The sequence below is a fragment of the Silurus aristotelis genome (assembly GCF_946808225.1).
Source record: "Silurus aristotelis genome assembly, chromosome: 23".
NCBI classification, from domain to species: domain Eukaryota; kingdom Metazoa; phylum Chordata; class Actinopteri; order Siluriformes; family Siluridae; genus Silurus; species Silurus aristotelis.
The window spans coordinates 10,066,948-10,084,982 of NC_139596.1; the positions used below are offsets into that span (position 1 = coordinate 10,066,948).

At 36.2% G+C, this 18,035-nt stretch overlaps 1 protein-coding gene across 4 annotated transcripts in view; it reads right to left on the reverse strand.

The window, feature by feature from the left end:
* Window positions 1–17,998, reverse strand: part of LOC310718215 (drebrin) — a 40,630-nt gene extending 22,632 nt beyond the window's left edge. For 3 of the 4 annotated variants that reach the window (XM_083526879.1, XM_083526878.1, XM_083526880.1), the window contains exon 1: window positions 17,752–17,969. In XM_083526879.1, the coding sequence (XP_083383005.1) occupies window positions 17,752–17,837 (86 nt within the window). In that variant the 5' untranslated portion in view covers window positions 17,838–17,969. Of the gene's footprint in view, window positions 1–17,751 lie in introns of all 4 variants that reach the window. The other variant, XM_083526877.1, reaches the window with a different exon arrangement.
* Window positions 17,999–18,035: the final 37 nt, after the last annotated feature.

An 18,035-nucleotide genomic window follows, 5' to 3' on the forward strand; every position in this document is an offset into this window, starting at 1 on the left:
TACATACATACCAAGACTAAACCCTAACAAAATGTCCTGACCTTTCCCTGGGGTAAATAGATGCACTGAATGTTCTAACAGGTGTGCGTTCTTCTTTCTGATCCTTTAGACTCTCCTGCATGTTTTCAATTAAAGGTCCCTTGGGAGAATCTATGAAATCTTCACCAGGCTACAGGCCTTGACTTACAGGTTTTTTTTTTCCTGTATCAGTGCAGACTTGCCTGAGTACACACATCTGACAGTTTCAAGTCGAAGCTGGCACTTCTGCGTTCTCTAAGGACACCAGAGCTAATAACTTGCATAATTGCAGCATGTGGAAATCAAAGAAAGCATATGAAGTCAGTCAGGGCTACTGTAAAGCCATTCTTGTTTGCACTTGATCACAGAAGGAATATGAGTAAGTTTTGCCCTAAGCACTAAAAGAACAATGCACAGGTCACAGAAACACGATATGAATCATCTAGTAGAGGTTATGACATTTTTTTTGTTGATATGGCAGGATGTGACAGGTCTAGTGCTAGGATATAAAGTACAATGTCACTCTAGGCCAAACCACACTGGTTTTCCTTCCCATGGCAGTAGGTGGTAGTTAATAGGAATAAGCCTACAAAATCCCTTTTGGTTGAATTTTCTGAAGATTTTACTATGACAGTCTCACGATTGCTGCCTGGAACTGCATTAAAGACTGAATACATTAACAAATTAATCATTATGTGTGTGTGTGGTTTTCATAGTAACACTAAGAAACACATCTATCCACTTAAACTCTAGTTGTATTATTTACTTATTTATTTAAAAGTATAATTTTTTATATTTTAATATGAATTATTTTTTAGTAAATACAGTAAAACTAATAGGAATCTTAAACAGCCACATGTCCAGACTAGCTGAATTGCCCTGGAGATTATGGGGTTAACTATAGATAAAAAGTCACCCTGTATTACTGGTTGTTTCTTGAATCACCCAAAGTCAACTAAAGCAAGAGCTTAATGAAAGCTTAAATAAACATTAATTCATTTCTGTAATATAGGCTAATAACAATAAGAATTTATTGAGAAGTATTATAGGTTTCACATTGTTGGGTTTTGATTTTCAATTAAATAAACCAGAGCTACACTTCAGCGAATCCCAAATGTCCCCTGAACATAAATGAAGAACATTACATAATGCTCAGGTGTCGCATCTAAAGAAACACGCACAACCGATGGAGTAAACAATGTCAGTCTGTAGAGTTCAGGCAGGTGGTAAGCTGTGAAATTCTAGCTAAAGTGCTGGCAGCATAAACTAAATAATTCATATAAAACAAAGAAGTGAGTAACATTTGTGCATACAAAATTTGTTCATTATGCATGTTTGCATGTATGCAAATCTTTTATATATATATATATATATATATATATATATATATATATATATATATATATATATATATATATATATATATATATATAAATGTCATCAAATACTATTTTAACTTTGCAAGTACAGTCAAATTTGGCTTTATTTCTAAGCACCATCAAAACAATATTTTGATATCAAGAATATTTATTGATATCAAAAATAATATATTTGTAAGTATTCTCCTGAACCTTGGCCATATGGTGGCTTATGTTAATGTTATGTTAACTCTCCATGACATGGGAAACCCAAAGACATTTATGCAGTATATTTGAAATTTTTAAAGCGTAACTAATCTAAAAACAAAAATTATAATCCTCAATCCTTAAATCCTTAAATAATTCAAAACAAGTTCCTACTAAAGCCTTACTCAGTCTGGATTAGTTATAGATTAGAACGTAGTGTATTTGGTTCATCTCTGTGATTTTAATCCTGGTCTAACCTGTCATGTCAGTATTAGTTTTACTGATATGGCTGATGGAAATGTGTCAGACTCTACGCTGTATTGTATTTTCTTTAATTGAGAAGTAGAAATAACACTGAGTACTATACATCCCATCCGAACGGTACATGTTGGTACATGTCTGTAAAATTCTATAGGAAAAGTGTTTTTCTGCTTTTGCTTCAGTATAAAAACACTTCAAGGAACAATCTCTTTTATCAACTCGTGCTGAAACCAAAACAAAATGCAGAAAATAAAATACAGATGACTTTTATAAGGTCTTCAAAGAAGCAAAGGTTCTGGGGGGTTTATAGGCATGTGACCTAGGAATGATCAAACACAAACCTGTGTAACCACAAGCCCTATAACAAGTGCTTATAATAAAGGTCAAAACAATCAGTTGTGGTTAAAACAAGCTCTATGATGTACACATGGATTTTTTTGTGTAACAATTATGTGTGCATGCTTCTAAGATAAAATCAATGACATCCTCCAGCTAAATAGTACTTAATAGTCTGTCTTGGGCCCACAGTGGTTATTCAAAAGTTATGTTATGATGAACTTAGACTAACACTGACCTACCCTGGTTTCAGTGATCTTACCCAATGTCATGTTGTGTTATTGCATTCTATTATGTGCGGACCACACACACACACACACACACACACACACCGACAAACAATGACGTATTAAATGTGCGCAGACACTGCTGCACTACAACACTTGCAGGCTAGATTGCCGTCTCTTTGGTGATAGTGTCTATGACGTTTGCACGACAATGCACACCTTGACAGAGCACATTTGAATGAACAGGCAGTGTGTGTTAAGCCTTAGTGATGCGTTCTTCTTTAACGACTTCTTAAAGCACAAAGGTTGAGCCAAGGCAGAATGATTTTGAATAGCAGCGAGTCAGTTGATGCTGCAGATTGTGAAAAGTGATCTAACGTAAGAAGTCAATGATGATTTCAGTTGATGTTTCATGAAACATCTTTCAGCCGTGACCGTGAAATAACCCTGACATTTTCTTCATCCTCACCTGGGTAGAGAGCCGTATCACAGAGATCAGATACAGCTGTTAAGGCGTGCTGTAGCTGGGCGTTTCACAGCATGGCGAGATGTCATTACCTCATGTGAGTTAAGGCTGCAAACAGTTCACAGATGCTTTAGGGCTAGGATTGGATTTCTGTAGCGCTTTATTCGTGAGATTCAGCGCAGGGAGCAAGGGAGGGACAGAAATGCAAAAGAATCAGCAGCATCATCTGCAAGGAATGGACTAAAGTTTGGGGCTGATGGAATTTATTTTTTTAAAATGTGCTTTTGGAGTGACGTCAGTTGAATGTGGTCATTCTACTAGACAGGATGAAGGTTCTATGAGGTCTTACAGGAGACGGAGGTCATTGAACGAAAAACAGTGGAGAAGACTTCCTTGCTTCAAACATGCAGCTTTCCACTGATGAGAAAAACAGTTCCTTAAGGCGCTCCATAGACCTCTGAGCTCAGAAGCTCTGAGTGGTAAAAGAAAAGTGGAATACAGACAGATGAGAAACACAAAAGAAAGTGAAGGAAGAGAAATAGGGAGCTAAAAAAACAACACAGGGAGTTTTATGGACATTTTGACGTTATTTATATCTTAACTGCTTAGTGTGGCTTTGCTCAGAAAAATTATTAGCCTTTCAGTGGGTTCCTGAGGTTTACACAGGAACACCGCTAATATGTAACACTGAATGTGACTTATCATCCATAATGTTTAGTCTAAAAAGAAATTCTCATCAAACGCTCTCTTTTTGCATTAGCCTCAGTTTTGTCTCGAATGAGCGTCTGCTGGATTAGCGTTGACCTGGGGGCCCCAAATGCTATTTAAAGCAGCCTATCCGGGCACAGACTTCGGATACATAGCATTCAACATCACTCATTTCCTCTACTCCTGATGATTCTGCCAAATATGGGAATAAATGGTTGCCCCCCACCCCCCAAAAGTATGCTAAGCTCCCTGTGTCTCTGATTGTTTGAATGCTCCGGTCTTAACTTAATGCTAATTAAAAAAAAAAACGGATGTTGACAAGTTATGCATAAACTCTTTATATGGATGGAATCATTCCATGTACAGTAAGTAAAGCAAGAAAACATCTGTTGCAAGCATTTTCTTGCAGCAGCAGATGATGATTCAACAGCCCCAATGAGAAAACCGAACATTTTTGGTCAGCTATGTTTATACAGACATGTATACAGGAATCATTGAGTGATTTGCCAACTTTGACCTTACAGCTGTTTATGTATAAAAAGTGTACTGTATATGTAGCAGGGGAATAATGCAATGCCACTGTATGAATCTGATAAGTTCTCCAAATCTATATCTGTATTTAAAACTAAATTAGGTGTGGCCTTAACAGAAATGGGGTATTTGCTTGTTTTGTTTGGTTTTCTAATTAAATATGAACTGTTCCTCTGAAAACACTGAAAATACCCTGGAAAAATGGTCATAATTGGTCTCTTTTAGAGACCCGCATGAGACTTTTTCTAACATGAATTATTAAATGCACTCAGCTGGTTCTATTTCAGAGAATACAAACAATCTTCAAGCCTAATTTAAACCAAGGAAGGAATGAATGTCATATACACATGGTGCCTTACCTTAGATTTATGGTAATGAACTATTCTGACAAATTTATTGAAAATGAATACATTTTCTAATTATAATATATTCCTATTTGTTTGCCTACCCAGGCTGTTGAAGCAAGTTACAGTGCACCTGGAAAGGTTCACAGCTCAATAAGAAATTCTTTATCTGTTAGTCCTGACATCGCTGTCCTACTTTTGTATTTGCAATTCAAATTCTTGGCTGTTGACAAATGCCTTTTTGGCCTAAAAATCATGGCTTTGTCTTTAAAGAGACACAGCGAAACCTGAGCATCTAAACAGGGACTCACCTAGGAGAGTCTCAGGTCCAAAGGTCACTACGCAAGATGAAAGGTACCAAACAGCTGTTAGTGTTTACATGAATGCAGTTCCTGGTCATTTAATGGGAGTGCTATGGGATAAGTTGTGGCCAGAGAACAGAGTGCAGGACCCCCGAGTCCTGGCCTTTCTTTAACCAGCTCAAACTCCAACCTAATACCCTGCAGGCCAAACATAATAAACCCCACCAGACACAGAACTCCTTTTAATAATGAGACATAATGGCTTACAGCAGTACAGCAATACTGCTTGGACCTTTCACAAAATCCCAGATTAGATTGAAATCATTTTGTAGAGGATAACAATGGTGCCGTATATAGTAGCTAACAAAGCTATAAAGTTGCAACTGAAATGGGGTTTTTTTTTCCCATTTTTTTCTTTTATAGAGAAAAGGCACTGCCAGCAGCATGAAATACAGAAAACCACTCCAGAATCCCTGACTAGAGCTTTCCTTCTGGCTGTATCTCATCTGCCTGGTTCCCACCACTCTCTGCACTAAAGTTGCACAGAAACAACGGAGTGTTCAAACAACTGTATCAGAGACCAACCAATTATACAATTGCACCAAATATATGGCATAAACTTTGAATCAAAGTACTTTTTGTTCATAAATGTATATATATCCGCAATAAAATTAAAATTTGAATTTACCAACATATCTTTGTGACTAAAATGACCAAAGCTACCTGCCTTAAAAAGAAAGACAAATCCCCTGGGTGGCAATTCTGCTAAAATAGTAGCTATTTGTGACAAACGAAAGAATAGGCTTCCTAAAGAGGGTTTCTTTGAACATACACAAGAAGATGACAAAAAATAAATATAATGCGTTTAAAGAATCAGACACAGATTTGTGTGAAATTTGGTGTCTAGGACACTTGCACATGCAACAGAAAGATGAAACAACACAATTTTTGCAATGCAAAAGAAAATCAGGGGGTAAAATAAGGATCTTAAAGTTCAAGGGGTGGTGAGGGAAACTGAGCTGGAATGTGGCATCGGGGGATGGAAACTGTGGCTTCGCTAAACTGTTTTAATATACAATGAACAAATAAACTGCAAAAGCATGCCAAAGGGCAAATGGGAGTGGAGGCAGAACACTAAACAGATTCGGACAACAGGAGGGGGAGGAACCAAGAGGCATGTTTACATTCAAAGTTCACCAAGCTTTTCTAAATTGGAATAAACACTTTTTTAGCACTTTCCAAAAAATTTATAATCTTGGTGGAGACAAAATATACCTAATGATACAAGAAGAGTTTTAACCATGTTGGGGATATTTGCCTGGTCCACACGAAAAACATTTTTTTTAAACAGATTTAAACCGATTTTATTTTAATCACTAAAAGAGCTAAAGGGTCCAAAGGTTTAGCTTAAAACTGGATTTAGAAGAAGTCATACCATTAATTAGTGTGTTAATATCAGTGGAAGGTCCCCCAATGACAAGCATGTACACATGTCTGTATGTATCTGAACTGTGTTCATTTAAGAGAAGTGACTGTAAATACACTAATACTTGTAATTCTTTTTTTTTTTTTAATTAATCATCACATCTTGATCATGTTTCCATTATCTACAATAATCATTAATGGTGTAAGAAAACACGAAGAAAATATGAGATAAGAGTATAAGCTTTTTAATGATGCCAATATAATTTAAAACTACCAGTATCAAAAATAGCCAGTATCAAAAAAAGGTATATGTATGCTGAAATAGAAGTACAATGGGTTATTTGAAAAGAAAACATGGCCTTACATTATTCTTTAATTTGCTTGCAATTTCTACTTAAAACAGGAGAGTTTAAATGCGAAAAAGCAAGATTTGAAGGGAGCAAAATAATGCTAGTCCCTCACAACAAAAGAGACTACTAGCTACTTAGTTATTGTTATGCTAACTGCCAGGTTTTGTTTTATTATATTTTTATTTCTAAAATTATTAGTTTATTAATTATTACTACAGTTACCATATATTTGACTGATGTTTAGCTTTCCAGCGATTTCAAATTGAACTGACAGCAATACATGGCACCATTTCACAGCATTTCACATGAACACAATTGCTTTACCATTCAGTGCTAATGAAAAATATAAAAACTAACTTTTCAGTAAACTCATAAAGTTATAGAATATTGGCAGACAAACAAAGACAAACAAGAATATATATATATATATATATATATATATATATATATATATATATATATATATATATTAGAAAACAAACTGAAAAGAATAGAAACCAAGCTGTGTGATGAAAGAGGAGCAAGAAGTCTACAGTTACATCGATTGATTAAAGTCTGTGCACAGGAGCAGGGCAGTGCGAAACCTGACCCTAAACCCTGTGAGCCACCTTTCATATGTAAGATTATACTTTTGTAGCCATGTCTGACAGATCAGCAGAAAGTAGTTACAGTCTTCTATATGACATATCTATGCATTTGTTTTACAGTCTTTCACACATCGAGAACTCCTTTGCAGGGTGCCAAACCAAGACCCTAAACACAACAAATGATAAAGTTATTGAACATTTTTAAGTCTGTTAAATAATATTACCAAATAACAATTGTAGTTATTATAATTTCATGAGATAAGCAATAATGTCTGTACAAATTGGAGATAATAGTGTCTTTCTGTTGTTTTCTTGCAAAAAAATTACACGAATATAGTCTGCAACACAATTTATTAGAACCTGAGTGTTTTGACCCACATAAGCGCTTGATGTAGGTCTTGTACAGGGGGAGCATAATAATTAGTAGGAAACATGACCATATTGTCTCTCTCATGAGCTCCTTATCGTTTTAACCCCCACCAATACTTATCATTTAGATTAGACAGTAAGCTGAAAAGATCACTTCCTGAACTGTTTTTACGCTAAAGAAAAGGTGTAAAATCTTTTTGCCGCAAGATAAAGTAAAGGACTATAGGAAACATATTGTTGCATGCAGGTACGTTTACAGGGCTATATGAACAAGACACCAACCCTAATCCATTATTAAAATCTTTTTATCTCTGATTCCCATGTCATTGTGGGATACTTATGTTTCCAGTTAAAAAGGAAACTACCATAATTACTTTACTTAAGTGGTTTTCTTATTGCAAAGGCCAGACAATTACACAGGAACCATTTAATCAGGTCTTCCTCCTGCTCTTTCTTAGTAAACACAAGGTGATGAGAGCTTGAGCCCTGAGGCACCCTGTCTTTCATCTATAGTAACACTGTGTGCATCGATATTACTTCTAATGTATGAAAGGTACTTTATTCTCACTTGCCCATTTGTTATGTCAACAAGAACACCCCAATAGTCCTAAGCATCATGAGCTTGACTACAGTAAACAGTCCTGTATGAACCTGTATGGTTGTTTGAAAATCTTTGAATAAAATACATGTAACAAGGCAAATATAATACAAATGTTAATCGTGAACAAACTCTTTGTCTATTTTCAACACTGAAGGTTTAATATTCAGACCTTAATTTTTGTAATGTACCATACAGTAGAATCCTTTCCTGGATTAACTGGAACTGGGAGGTGTCTGGGCCCCTCCATGAGAAGACTCCACTGGGACAACTCTGGCATTTCCTGTACAAAATGTCCTACAAAGCTACTGGAATACAGACTCAATCTTCATCTACACATATTTGGGTCTTAGATGTTCTTCACTCACACACTAACATAAACATTCCTGAGTCCTAATTGGGTAAGTGTTTTTTCTCTGCCTGAAAAATTGGCCTTTTACAGTCAACATTTATCTAATACAAACATTTAGCTTTAAAGCCATTTTAACATATTAAAGGAAATAGTGTCAGTGCAGTTCAGGAATGACAGAAGGTGTAATAAAATATTAAGTACAGTTTCCAGAGAAACAGGATATTTTAGACAAAAGTCCTGTGTAAGCAGCTTCTGGTTTCAGATGATGAAGGACATTTGTCTGGTAATTTTTCTGGAACCTTTGTGCACGAACAAACATTTTTACTACATCAATGTTTATTATAGTACAATCATGTTTATTATGAATGTAAGTATATGTATGTATGATTATACTGCCTAACAGATAAAACTTACACATTTGGGAAAAAGGCCCAAACCAAACAGCAATGTTATAATCGTGACAGTCCATCAACAATCTTCTCATGACATATTATATCAATCAACCAAATCACAGGAAGCACAGAAGTTTAAACAACTCGGGCTGCCAGCCAAGAGAATGTGGTAAACATCCTTGAAGCAGTACACAGCAAAGGGATCTTAGCATCGATAGGAAACATTAGTTTTTTGTTCTTCATTCATGTTGCTGGAATTAATTTTAGAAAAGAATGATAAGAATTCCAAAAATATATTATATTATATTATAATTCCTCAAAATAATGCAAGATCTCACAAGGTGCACACTGTAGTTATATTACTTTATATTGCTATAGTATCAAATGAGTTAACAGTCAGGAACTAGCTAGGCTATATGCTGAGATTGTTATGTAGATCTTCATGTTAGCATACACTGACACTGTGTTGTCCCAAAGAAAACAAAAACAGATGTTACTGTATATTTTATACTCATTTTAGGCCGCCATGCTGTCATGTATTGTATATGCAATTAACACAGTCACGTGTCCTATGTCTTGAAAAACAAATGGCCAAAATATTGAAAGGAAAATTATTATTATTATACAAAGATCAAATTCTATTGGATTTGTTATCATGTTGTACAGTGTTGTACAGGGTTATTATGAGACCAGTTAGTTGACTAGTCATTCAGCAAATGCCTAACAGAGACATCTGGGTGGTGCCCATCACTCATCACTTCATATTCTCCTTTTCACAGTTTTATTCACTGCTCAAATAAGTATTTTTACTGCCTCTTGCTCTTACAAAGACGTTTTCTAGCAACTGCTTGTATTTGTTTCCTAACTTTCATTAGGTTTAAATCTATCTTACGCAACCATGTCATGGCTGATAGTGTTCGAGACAAATGCCACACCCGCACTTGAAAAAATTCACAAGGGTATAATAAAATAATCAGAATTAAAGTTTACTCTGCCGAATATTTTAAACGAGTTTCGGCAAAAAACACAATGAGGAGTGCATCCTTCTTAAAACATGCAATTAATGTTTCATTAATTATTATCCCCATAATATTGTGGAACAATGATCTCCACGTAGTTTACTTTGGCTCTAACTCAAGGAATATCCAAGTGGAGTTAAAACGATGCAAGTGCTTCCAAGTTTCTGCAAGCCTGATATCTCTGTAAATCATCTCATCACTTCTGCAATTCAACAGCAATCACTCGTGTGTTTAGGGACAACTACTTGAGCAAGTGTAACAACAGAAGGTTGCCATAGACACTTGCAGGTTTGGGAGGATTATCTTAAGGAAATGAGCCCATATTTGGTTGGCTGAACCTTTACTGTATGAGTCTTCTTGGAGCAGTACTCCCTTAATCCTATTAAGCAATACTGCAGTTAATTACTTAGTTTAACCTAAAGTAAATTAAAGTCTGATACACAACAGGATTGAAGCCAAACCACTTTCATGGGAAATGGCTCTGACTCTAATGTCAGGTTGTGCACGATCAGTGGATATTTGATGACTGACCCTTTGAATGCTCAAGGATATTTCTGGATGTTCTTGATCCAGTATGTGGTACTTAAACCAATAAAACGCTTTGGCTTTAAGCAGCAACAGACCCCCACACACTAACACACACATCCTGCTAGGTAAAGAGCATTGAAAAAAAGATGTTAATACTGTCTGAATTTTAAATAACTGATGAACATCATTCACACAGTAGATTTGAAGAGAAACCTGTGCGTCTACAAGACAGTAAACACTGGTCACTGAGGCCATTCTGAGACACCAGTTCAAAGCACTAAAGAGGAAATTTGAGCACAGCGTGGTGCCTCCTGACAATGGGCTAAGAGGCGGATATCACTAGCATGATTGTTAACAACCCCAGAAATACGCACTGTTCTGTTTGCAGTGGGTGAATGGAATTTATTAACCCATTATTATGGTGTAACTTATGCTTGCATGCTGCTATTCAACACGTGTGAACAGCAGAAAAGTTTGCCACAGAGGAATATATAAATGAGGAGGCTTGCTAGTTGGTGTTTTATTTAAAAGGAAATAGCTTAACTACAATTTTAGGACACTAATGACAACTCATTATATTAAAACACAAAACTGGGATAGGCAAAATACAGCAACACTCTTAATAGACTATTATGTGCTGTCCAGTTTTCTAAATGTTTTGAACCCTGCAATGTCTACACAAAAAACGAGAGATGAACACAAGCCATCTGTGGATGTCATTGTGGCCCTAAGTTCAACACACTCCGTTCTCTGAGGATCATGACTATGTTCATACAGCTTTGCAGACCTGCATAAACATTTTTCCCCTGTACTGATGTGTTTTCAGTTCCATAGAGAAGAGTGTAGGAGCCTGTAAGCATTTCCACCCACATCTATCACAGCAACCGTCAGATGTGAGATTATAGCAATGTCCGTTGAAGGAGACAGTGGTTGCCAAATGATATACTTAAAGAATGCAAAATCACCTGCTTGTGTTTGTTGGTTTTTTTATGCAGATGTATTTCCACACATTGGATTATCACAACCAACTTCCTGGGAAAAGCAATATGTTCAAATGAATACACTAATTCGAAACATCACATGTGTAAATTATGCTATATATTAATTTTTGTTTATTTGGATAAAGGGTTTCTAGAGTTGACTGTACTGTAACTGCATCATTAGGGGTAGATGATATGACAAAATATCATGATACTTGAAAATCATATCATATCATAGTGTACAATGACACAAAGGTTTGCCAGAAAAAGCCAATAGTCATTTTAGATAAAAGAAAAAATCACCAATGTCAATGTATTAGAAAGGTCTAAGGCAGCTAAATTAAAAAAGATTGATGTTATCTGCTATATCTCAGAAAAGTGTATACTGACATACAATATCAGTGCATGTTATATTTTCATGAAGGTCAACCCCAATTATCACAAGTGTTTTGTGGGACTGTATGAAGCAAAAGTTCCTGAGTCACTCTGCATGCTGGCGTCAGTTCAGTTCCTTTATTCTTGTTAGCATGGAGAAGTCGGTTTAACACACAACTGCTAAGCCCATCTGGTTAACACACCCTGTCTTCCCAATGATGTCATCGAAGTGGAGAGCAAGACTATAGCCCACCATATGTCAATCTGTCCCTCCCAATAATTTTACAAAGCTGTTTGGAATACTTCAATGTCGTAGTTTGGGAGCAAGAGACTATTACGTGACACAAGTGTGTAATTATAGTCTTTTAAACTTTACATTTATCACACATAGATAAAAAACAAAGCCAGTTTTAATAATTATAGAAGGATAAGTTTAGTTGAATCAGTTGCATTATTATTATTAGTTTTGTAATACTATAACAAGGAATCTGTTTTCATTTCCACTAGGAATACATCTACATACGAAAAAAGACAATACATTCATTATCTATTTAAGTCTATAACCTCAACTTGGATTGTAAAAATAGAAGCAACTATAGATTTACTCCTTTTCTTCAGTCCATTTAATACACTTTTATAAAGATGTTACTATAGGATAAACTGCAGTGCCCAATGAAGGCATTTCCAGGTAATGTGTCATTAAAAGAAACTCAGGAAGATTAAGTCTTAATCATGCATTAGGCAACAATCCAAAATTATATCTGGCAGCTAAAGTGACCAAAATGTGAGCTAGGCTGAAATCAAGCCCTTTTAATTTTCGAGAGATCAGATACGTCAGCAAACAAGAGCACCAAAAACGCACTTTTACCACTGTGAGAAATGAGAATCGAGATTAATGTTATTGCTTTGTCATAGGAAATGTTCAAAAGTTAATATTGAAATGGCAGGTGTTTGGAGCAACATGACACTAACCAGGTGATGAAAACATTCCAGTCATTTAAATGGGTACAAAGGCACAAGATACAAGAGTATAAGAGTGGGTGAGAAAAAGAGAAACAGAAACACTATCTGGAAATTACTGAGTACAGCATACACAATTGTGATTTTTATTTCGTGAAATGACACCCAGGCCAAAACAACAAGCATGAGAAATAAAAATACAACTTTCAAGTGACAAGCTTGGCAGTTTCAGCAGAACTGCATTGAAGTGAGCCACTCAAGCATTAACCCTCTACCTGCCTCAGATTTGACTGACAGAATTCACACCTAAAAGAAACAGATTTGGTCGATAACAAGAGCTGGTCTGGCTAGAAATAACAAGTTAGTTTCAGTTACGCTTGTGTTGCTGATTACACCATGATCTTTAACAGTTTGGTAAATTGTATCATTACTGATTAGCTTTTTCAAATTAACAACCTTAAAACTGACACACAGAGCAAACTGTTGAGTGTTGAAGAAAAATGGAGTGCTTGCCAAACTCCCAGTTATTTGGCCAAATCCATTCCCCACCAGATGCAGGAAAATTCTTGTAATATCAAGCAGTATTGAGAGAAAGAACAATGATTCTAGTCTGCAAATTGTAATAATTTTTGTTAAGAACACAGGACTCACTGAGAGTCATTTCTTTCATTGTTGTTGGAAGAAACAACTGTGGAGCGAGAAATCTGATCGGGCATTGCAATAAGTAAATCTGATTGTTCAGCACCAGAAAAACTAAATTTAGCTCTGGCAGGATCTTTAACAGTGGAAAGAACAGAGACATGTCAGCAAGAAGAAAGAGGTTCGCATTCAGAGCTTTCATGTAACTGTTTTAGTCAAACTGATTGAAAAAAAACCCAACTTTATAACAGGGCATTCAATGTATACTACATCCGGAATAAAAATAAATTTTTCTATGCATCCAACAATCACACAAGGAAGAAGGTGTTTTTCGTTTTTCGAAAGCAGCTTGATTTTGAACTAGTACTAGGAGGGAAGTAGTCTGTTGTAGGGTGCAAGATTGAATCTTTTCCCTTAGCATTAACCAGTTTTTTGAATGAAGATCAGGGGATAAGATTTATGAAAATTATGGAAATAAAGTTTAAAGTTTGCTCATCTCTATCAACAGACTTTTATCAGCTAGGTGTGCTATTCTACAAGAATTGTTTCAATGAAAATGTTTTAACATTCCCAATCGGAGAAAAAAAACAGTAATGCGTCATTCATAGAGAGGACTTGCACTAAAAAATAATATACAACTTATAGATTTGGAACTATTGAGTTGCTCATGGTTATGGAGCGTTTAGTCTCGTTTCAGTGATCCTGGACCTCAAGGTGACTGTCAGAACTGCTGGAAAAAAAAACAGACCATTACTGTTAAAGTTTCCACTGGATAACATAGAGAAACAACACATTGGGATTAAATGGGCTTGATAGACTCAAGCTATTTCAAGCTCTTGTGTCTGATTCCCTCCATGTTTCCTCTGAGATTAACCTTGTGGAAAAAAACACAAGATTCAGGGAGCTGCCTAAATCTTGTGCCTATTAGCATGCTGTTGGCATCATAAAATGCATACTGGCACTCGATCCATTCACCTTACATGACTTGCTGTTTGTGTTATGAATGAGCTGTTGGTAAATTAGCATGAGTAATCTATGGTAATAAATTGTACATGTTCAAGTCCATGTGCTTTACAAACAAAATACTCCACCACCTAATGTTGAGTTTTTGTTAAGATCCTTCAAAACACTTTACAGCAAAGCACCACACCAATTCTTGATATAGCCTAGAATATAGAAAGTTTATCTGGCTAAAATAAGTGTGTTAAGATGTGTGGCTCTAAAAAAGTACTCAGTTCCCAATCTTTTCCTCTTTCCTACCTAAAGAATGTTAATGGGGGAATACTACAAGACTGTTAAAGTTACAAGCTTTGGGTAGCCATGGCAGCAGAAGGAACGTGTGTCTGTTTAACTCAATTTTAATTATTCTAATAAAAACTGCAATTACCTGAAAAATGTTAGCTAGTATGAGCTAAAATGACAGGTTCATTTCTTTTAGCCCTTTTGTTTATGTTGTTTAGATTAACACTATATGGATAAAAAAAGATTATTGGGGACATCAGACTTTTCCCGCCACGTGTTTCTTCCAAAACTGTTGCCACAAAGCTAGGATAGGATATAGGATGTCTTTGGATGCGGTAGCATTACATTTTCCCTTCACTTAAACTAGATTCAAACCTGTTCCAGCATGACAATGCCCTTGTGATCGAAGTGAGCTCCATGAAGATATAGTTTACATGGGTTGGAATAGAAGATCTGTCTGAAGTGGATGAGTGGCCTGTTGTAGAGCTCTGTCCTCACTCATACTGAACTTGTTTGGGATGAACTGGAATGCTGTTGTGTGCATACTTTAATAAGGGACTAGTAGATGGAGTTTAATAAAGGCCAGTGTCTTTTACTTGGAATTCCTTAAACATGGATTTATAGATTATCTTTTTGTTGCTGCAGCCTTTTTTTTTGCATAGCGCTTTTAACACTAATAAAAGCACCTCTACAGAAAACAGAACGTAGGCTTATGTTTAGATCCCTAAATGAACAAGGCAGATTTAACATTGGCTAAAAAACCCCTGGGATGACATGAGAAAGAAATTTTGAGAGGATCCAGATTCAGAAAAATGCCCATCCTCTTTTGGCTGACAACGGATAGTGGGACTATAAATAATTTTTCTTCCAGCATAAAAACTGTGCAAAGAATCTTGGGAGGAAAGTGACTACTGGCCGTTCTTTTAGAAAATGACCGTTTTTGCATCTCCTTTGAAGTAAATACCTTTCAACACTTGGAATGACCATACAAACCCCTTCAAAGCCTCCTGCACAGGGTTTATCAGAATCTACCACAGTGAGAATGTCTGTGATAATCCAGATAGCACTGAAACCTTTTTTTTTCTAATGATTTTTCTAATTAAGATGAAATCGCCAGTTCTTTAGCATTCCGCTAAGGTGATGATTTATATATTCACACTATGTCTATTTAACAAGTCGATTCAGCTCAGAAGTCTTTCACACAACTTTCTGAGATTAACTGGCAATCAATCTGATAGGAGTTTTAGTTACATTTATAAATGTTTGTTATCTTCACTGCTAAACTAGGATTAGTGTATACATTCTAAAAAAAAAAGAATCCCTACTCAAAGCCATACAAGAGTGTTTTTAGTATCAATATATAAACCCAAAACATGCTAGAACCTCTGCATTCTTTGTTTGGTTGTTTTTTTTGTTTTTTTTTTGCTATAATCCCTTTAGACCTCTTTAGCAACTTTTTTACGCAGGTGCTACAGTTCACATCACAGCTGCTGGTTAAATGTGTTAAGAATGCAGGGAAGATTGATTTAACATTGAGTGAGTCGTATTTGCACATTGATCCCACTGACCACACTCTAATCACAATTGTTTCGTAATGACCAATCACAATAGTTTTGCCATGGCCAACCAATGATCAGCATTGTTTCACAATGACTAATTACTGATCACCATTGTTTGTTCCACTTGTGCACTTGTTTGTTCTTTTGTTTTAAACAATCTTGTTAACCACATTTGTTTAAGTAATAAGACTGAGTTATTTCACATGTAACACATCGTTTATGTCTGTTTCCCTGTCTCATCTCATCTTCCTCATGTCTAAATTATTGATGGTAGTTCGTATATAAGCAGAGAGTTAGTTTGCAGCACCATGACCAAAAACAACTAATTTCCATCATAAATATACTTGAACTCTACTATTTTTTAATTCTGTTAACAAGTTCTACTCCATGTCTTCAGAAAACCCCTTTTTATTATTACGTTTTGATATGCAAATGATCTCAACAATTCAGTGAATATGCAAATTAGTCTGTTACATCCACTTCTAGTGACTTTGAGCATGCATTCACTATTCCCTTCAAGAGATGACAGATTTTTAGTACCAGATAGCCTATTGTCTCTGATTCTAGACTTTTCCTTCTTACAGCAAAAGTTTGGCCCCACCTTCTTTATGCAATAGTGACTAAAGCATTTCATTTCGACCTGAAATAGAAAAACGTAACTCACTTGAAAGTCAATTAATCAGTCCAGTGTGTTTGTTTCTTATTGAATCTAAGTGAGACTGTGTGACGTGTGATAGCAGCCTACAAAAAGTTAATAACTAATCTGAAATGGATGGTAGGAGACATTAAAAAAGGCAATGTGCAAGATTTAAACTAACAAGACAACACCCTGCATTGCAGTAGTAGTGCATTTTTCCCTCTTGAATATGCAGAACACACCGATATAAAGACCACAGGATGACCACAGTGATGTTCCAGTGTTTTGACAAACTTATTGGCTAAAACACATTCACTACATCTCTGTATTCAACCACTAGAGCAAAAGAAGCAAGAATGTGATTTACATGCCAATAAATATTTCCTCTAGCTGGAACTGTAATGAATTGACATTCAGTGCCATCCAGATGTGGATGGGTTCCCTTTTGAGTCTGGTTCCTCTCAAGGATTCTTCCTGATACCATCTCAGGGAGTCACTGCCACCACTGGCGCACTCATTAGGGATAGACTTGTAAATAGAAGCTGCAGTTACATGTTTTGCAATAATAGATGCTACTCCATTTCTCTGAGATATATATAAAAATTAAATTTTAGAAATCATGCAATAAATTCAGTGCAGTATTTAAATGCACACATCTCTGAACCCTTTCGTGAACACTTACTGGCCCAGATGTACGTGTTGTTTCTGTTTAGAGGGTTTAGAGAGCATTTTTCTTCCTAAACTGAAAGCATTTTCCAAAAAGAAAACTTTTTTTCGGTCTTCCTACTAACATGCGCAAACTGTTACAACATGAAGGCATGAAAAGTAACTGCGCAGGACCATGCAAACAAGCCATTCTGGTTCAACTAAATGTTCAAAACCAAATATTGCAATGCTAAAGTGTCTACCAAAATATGTAGTTTTATAAGTGCAGTTGTTATGAGGGTGGAGGTAAATGAATACAGAAGGATCGCACGGTACCAGTCTGTGGATGCGCGGCCGTTCACAATGTCCTCTTTGGCGGTTAACAGCGACAGGCTGAACGTGTCCAAATTGATCGCTTGCATCCTGAAGCTCTGCCACTCTTGTTTTTCTTAAAATTTTCAACAAAGCCCTACAGTCCTAGCCTACAGATCCACAGGCATTCACAGGCAGACTGAAGTGTCAAGGAGTCGCGCGCTGTAATGCATCAATCCTAATGTGTAAAGGGGGCGGGGACGTGCTCTTTGGAAGAGGCGGTGTCACCGCGCAGAAGCCACGCCCAC